General features: G+C 40.7%; 1 protein-coding gene across 1 annotated transcript in view; it reads right to left on the bottom strand.

Annotated features, from left to right (window-relative positions):
- casd1 (CAS1 domain containing 1) overlaps window positions 1–6,551 on the bottom strand; it is an 83,958-nt gene that overhangs the window by 69,468 nt on the left and 7,939 nt on the right. The window contains exon 3 of the mRNA XM_043689934.1: window positions 6,029–6,033. Within this exon, the coding sequence (XP_043545869.1) occupies window positions 6,029–6,033 (5 nt within the window). The remainder of the gene's footprint in view (window positions 1–6,028; window positions 6,034–6,551) is intronic.

Consider the following 6,551-nt stretch of genomic DNA (forward strand, 5'->3'; position numbering starts at 1 on the left):
TGGCAATTTTTATACTCTATGCCCCGAATGAAGGCAGGATTACCATATGCTTTCTTACCACTTTATCAGCTAATGTTGCCACTTTTAAATGAACTGTGGACTTGTACTCCTTATACCCTCTATGTTAATACTAAGGGTTCAACCATTTACTGTATACAGTACTTTCCTCTCACATTACAACTTTCAAAATGCATCATCTCTCATTTGTCCAGATTAAATTCCATCCACTATTTCTCCGCCCAAGTCTCCAGCTGTGTTCTCTTCACTATCCGTAGCTCCTACAATCTTTGTGTCATCCACAAACTTATCAGATGAACTACATTTTCCTCCAAACTATTTATAAATATTACAAACAGGGGTTCCAGCACTGATCCCTGTGCAAGACCACTGGTCACAGATCTCTAGTCAGAAAAACACCGTTCCCATGCTACTCTCTGTCTATGACAAAACCAGTTTTGTATCCATCTTACAGCTCACCACAGATCCCATGTGACTTTACCTTCTGTACCAGCCTGCTACATGGGATATTGTCAAAGACCTTGCTAAAGTCCATGTAGACAACATCCAATGCTCTGTCCTCAATTATCTTTGAAACTGCTTAAAAAAAACTCAACCAAGTTTGTGAGACACTACCTCCCCTGCATAAAGCCATGCTGCCTATTGCTAGTCAGTGCATCTTTTTTCCAAATGAGTATAAATCCAGTCTCCAAGAGCCTTCTCCAATAACTTCCCTATCATTGGTGGAAAATCACTGGCCTGTAATTTCCCATAAATTGTCTATTGTCCCCCTTTAGGAAGGTAATTGAAGCAGCTGCAGAGGTTGGACAAACTTGATTTGTTTTCACTTGAATGTTGGGAGTTGAAGGACAACTTGATAGAAGTTTACACAATTGAGGGGTATGGATAGGTGGTGTCTCTTTCCAGGGTAGAAATTCTGATCACCAACCACACACATTGGCAGAAGTGTACATCATTGACAAAAATGGACTGCAGTAACTCAGGTCCCTTCAACAGAACCTTGCAAACTAGCAATCTCAACCACCCAGAAGGACAAAAGCAGCTGATGGATGGGAATACCACCTGCAAATTCTCCCTCAAGCCACACACCAATGGAGGTATGGAATACTTGAAGTATTTCACCATTGCTGGCTTACTCAAACTCCCTAACAGCACTGTGGGTATACCTACACTCCATGGTTTGCAGTAGTTCAATGCCACCTTCAAGAATATTTAGAGATGATCAATACCTACCATCCTAGCCAGTGATGTCCAAATTAAGATTTTAAAAATTCCAGAATTTGAGTGATATCAGGAGGCAGTTTGGCATACACAATCTACATGAATAGGAGATGCCATACTGGAGTGGTGCAAAAAAATGTGCACACCTATCTATAACCCCTACCACAGCAAAATGAAGTTCATAAAATAGCAACATATTGAAATCTAACAGATAGTGTGCGGAAAATGATCATAATCTTTTCTATGCTAAGTTAAAACATAAAATCACTTGATAGCATAGCAGAGCTCCAATAGTTAACTCAAAGTACCGGCCAGCCATGTAACTCTGGTAAAAGAATGCATGACTCAAAAGTCAAAGTTAATGCAAGTCAAGCTGCAGTAGTATAACACCTGCTGAAATAAGCATTGTAAAAACAAAGATTAAGGAATTGCAAAGCATGAAGAATTTAGTTTAGGTACATAGCTTTAAACATGCAGCTTAAACATGTAGTTTTAACTAAAATGGACCTACTATTAAGGCTATGGAAACTTAAGCTATGGAAAAAAGGGGGTGTTGGGACAGGTTGGATGGAAATAGATAATACATACAACTACTTAAATATTTCGCTTGGAAAGTATGCTGTTTGTTCAACCATGTTCACCATTCATTCCATTCACCACCAACACACTGTGGCAACAGTATATCACCTACAATATGCACGGCAGGTTCTTTCAAGTGCATCTTCCAAATTCATGACTTCTACCACCTAGAGCAACAAGATAGCAAATTTATGGTAACATGATCACCTGTAAGCTGCCTCCAAGTTCCATACAATCTTGACTTGGAATTATATTGCCGTTCCTTTACCGTTCCATGGTTGTTGACTCAGCAACAATCTTCCCAGTAGCATGTGGATGTCTCCACTGTTCAACAATGCAGCAATTCAAAACATCAGCTCATCACCATCTTCTCCAGGACAATTACAGATGACAAATGAATGCTGGTCTGGTCAACCACACATATCACAAAAGAATACAAAATAAATGCAATATGGGAGCCAAAAAGCTATTCTAATTCCAAACTAACTGCCAGTTTGGTTTCCAGTGTAGCTGTTACAAACATTTAATATTAAACATTTGTCAGAACCTTCAAATTTGCTTTCTACATCCTTCTGGTAGTACAGAACTTTTAAAAAGGACATATTTCCTATTAGCTTGATTTGATATGCAATTTTTCAAGAGATCCTACACTAAATATCCAACTGCTTTTAAATGCAAAGGATTCTACAGCTCCATTCAATTAACATATATGCACAGACAGATTAGGAGCAGGGGTAGACTATTTGACCCCTTAAACACGCTGTGTCATTCAATAAGGGCCAGTAGACTTCCCCTGGTGTCCTCTTAACAGTTGTATATCCATGATCATTAAAATAATCAGCTGACGACTTGATAATTTCTCAGTGCTTCTCATGGAAGCTTTCTACACACTGACTGTGCTATGTTGTAGGCAAAAGTGAGAATGCAGATGCTGGAGATTACAGTCGAGAATGTGGTGCTGGAAAAGCACATCAAGTCAGGCAGCATCAGAGGAGCAGGAGAGTCGACATTTTGGGCAAAAGCCCGAAACGTGACTCTCCTGCTCCTCAGATGCTGCCTGACCCGCTCTGTTTTTCCAGCACCACACTCAGTACTATGTTGTAGCCCTGCTGTAGGAAAAAGTATTTTATGGCAAGTGTCATTAAGTCTCAAAAGCAATCATAGGTTTTCTTCTTTAAAAGTTGCATATTTCCAAGTGGGGGATCAAACAGCCGGCTGGTATTATTGCACTATTCATTCAGACACCTAAGTAATGTTCTATGGATCCAGTTTAATTCCTGTCACAGCAAAGAATGCCACAGTGATGTACAGTACAGAAACAGACCCTTCGGTCCAACTCATTCATGCTGACCAGATATCCTAACCTAATCTAATCCCATTTACCAGCACTTTGTCCATATCCTCCCTCTTATTCATATACTGAACCAGATGCCTTTCAAATGTTGTAATTGCATGAGCCTCCGCCACTTCCTCTGACAGCTCATTCCATACATGTACCACCCTCTGTATGAAAATGTTGCCCCGAGGTCCCTTTTAAGTCTTTTCCCTCACCCTAAAACCTTTGCCCTCATGTTCTGGACTCCCGCACCCCAGGGAAAAGACCTTGTCTATTTACCCTTTCCATACCCCTTATAATTTTATAAACTTCTACAAAGGTCACTCCTTAGGCTCCAAATTCCAAGGAAACCAGCACCAATCTATCCAGCCTCTCACCATAGCTCAAACCCTCCAACCCTGGCAACATCCTCGCAAACCTTTTCTGAATCCTTCCAAGTTTTACAACATCCTTCCAATAGGAGGGAGACCAGAATTGCACACAATATTCCAAAAGTAGCCTAACCAATGTCTTTCACAGCCTCCTCCCAACTCTTATACTCAATGCTTTGGCCAATAAAGGAAAGCATACCAAACACCTTCTTCACTATTCTAACTACCTGTAACTTTATTTTGTTCAGTAACCTTACCATTAATTAATTGTATAAGTCGTGCCTAATTTGCCTTTTGAAAATACAGCACCTCAGGTTTATCTAAATTAAACTCCATCTGCCACATTTTGGCACATCTGATCAAGATCTTATTGCACTCTGTGGTAACTTTCTTCGCTGTCCACTACATCTCCAATTTTGGTGTCATCTGCAAACTTACCAACTATACCTCCTCTGTTCACATCCATATTGTTTTATGGAAATGACAAAAAGCAGTGGACCCAGCACCGATCCTTGTGGCATTCCACTGATCACAGGCTTCCAGTCTGAAAAGTAACCCTCCTCCACCACCACCACCTGCCTTCTACCTTCGAGCCAGTTGTCTATCCAACTGGCTTGTTCTCCCTGTATTCCATGTGATCTAACTTTGCTAACCAGTCTACCATGAGGAACCTTGTTGAATAACTTACTGAAATCCATATGGATCACATTCACTGTTCTGCCCTTATCAGTCCTCTTCGTTACTTCTTCACAAAACTCAAGTAAGGGAGACACGATTTCCCATGCACAAAGTTGTGTTAATCATTCCTAATCAGTCCTTCCTTTCCAAATACACATAAATCCTGTCCCTCAGGATTTCCTCCAACAACTTGCCCATCACCGATGTCAGGCTCGCTGATGTTTAGTTTTTTAGCTTCTCCTTACCACCTTCCTTAAATAGTGGCACCACTTTAGCCAACCTCCAGTCTTCCAGCAACTCACCTGTGACTATGACAGTCCCAGTCTATGTTTGGAAAGTTAAAATCCCCTCACATTACCATCCTACTATTCTCACAGATAACAGAGATCTCCTACAAATTTATTTCTCAATTTCTAGCTACTGAGGGGTCGGTTTATAGTACAATCCCAATAAGGTGATCACACTTTTCTTATTTCAGTTCCATCCAAATAACCTCCCTGGACGTATTTCCAGGAATATTCTAAGTACAGCCGTAATGTTATCCCTTAACAAAAACGCCAATCCCCCATCTCGTGCTCCACCTTGTTATTCTTTCTGTAAGATTTATATCCTGGAACATTAAGCTGCCAGTCCTGTCCATTCCTGAGTCACGTCCCTGCAATTGCTATGATATCCTAGTCCCATGTTCATTTGCCTTCCTTGTTAGGCCTCTTGTACTGAAATAAATTTAACTGCATTTATCAGTCCTACCGCATTCTCCGCCTTATTCCTGCCCGACCTGACTGTGACTTGCTCTTGTAGCCAACTGTACCAGTCTCAATCTGATCTCTTCCCTCACTATCTCCCCGGATCATCCATCACAATCAAATCGCTTGGAACCAGACGTATCCTCATTACATTACAGCACATCTCAGTACCCGAAACTTGGCTGTTCATGCTACATTCCAGAGAGTTCATAACCCCCTACCTTTTTCAAAATAGCATACTTATTTGAGATGGGGATTGCCATAGGAGACTCGTGCACTATCTGCCTCCCTCTCCTACCTTTCTGGGAGCCAAGACATCTACCTGACTGCATCTGCAATTTATCCCCCTTCCTATAACTGCCGTCCATCAAGCCTCCTAGTTCCTGTAAAGTCCTCACAGCTAACTACCACTCCATCTGATCCATGCGATTCGAAACGATTTGCAAGCATACACACTTACTAAGACATAATCATCAATAAAATGGACATTCCCCCTAATCTCTCACATCCAACAAGAGCAGCACATCACTTCACTAAAGGCCATTTTTGCACCATAATCTACAGACCCAGAAAATAGCACAGTCTTACTGCACTAAAAAAATTAGTACTTATGTTTTATATTTTAAATTCTAATCAAGAGACAACTCTCAATAAAACATATAATCAAGAAAGAACCCACTGTACTCACTATTGTTAAATTTACAAAATAAAAGCAAGTTTACACTTAATAACAAGGCACTTCTCTGCTCCCATTGTGAGCTCTCCCACACAGGTTCTTCCAAGGTCAGCTGTGATTTTCACTGTTAATTTTTCTTTGACGCACTCCGTTGTTCAGAAATACTTGCACTCAAACAGCAAAGGCTGTGCAGATTCACTGGTGTGTCATATAGCAGTGTAGGTTTCTTTCTCTCTCTCTCTCTGATTGACCATGTGGTCTCTGCCTTTGTCTCTTTCCAAACATCAACTGGGACTGCCACAGTGTTAAAGGTTTAGATGGAGAGGAATTTTTTAAGTGCGTACAAGACAATTTTCTGATTCAGTATGTGGTTGTACCTACTACAGAAGGTGTAAAACTTGACCTACTCTTGGGAAATAAGGCAGGGCAGGTGACTCAGTGGGGGAGCACTTTGGGGCCAGCAACCATAATTCTATTCGTTTTAAAATCGTGATAGAAAAGGCATAGACCAAATCTAAAAGTTGAAGTTCTAAATTGGAATAAGGCCAATTTTGACAGTAGTAGGCAAGATCTTTCGAAAGCTGATTGGAGGCAGATGTTCGCAGGTAAAGGGACGGCTGGAAAATGGGAAGCCTTCAGAAATGAGATAACAAGAATCCAGAGAAAGTATATTCCTGTCAGGGTGAAAGGGAAGGCTGGTAGGTATAGGGAATGCTGGATGACGAAAGAAATTAAGGGTTTGATTTAGAAAAAGAAGGAAGCATATGTAAGGTATAGACAGGATAGATTGAGTGAATCCTTAGAAGAGTATAAAGAAAGTAGGAGTATACTTAAGAGGGAAATCAGGAGAGTAAAACGGGGACATGAGATAGCTTTGGCAAATAGAATTAAGGAGAATCCAAAAGGTTTTTACAAATATATTAAGG

This window comes from Chiloscyllium plagiosum, chromosome 5 (genome assembly GCF_004010195.1).
Source record: "Chiloscyllium plagiosum isolate BGI_BamShark_2017 chromosome 5, ASM401019v2, whole genome shotgun sequence".
Classification (NCBI taxonomy): domain Eukaryota; kingdom Metazoa; phylum Chordata; class Chondrichthyes; order Orectolobiformes; family Hemiscylliidae; genus Chiloscyllium; species Chiloscyllium plagiosum.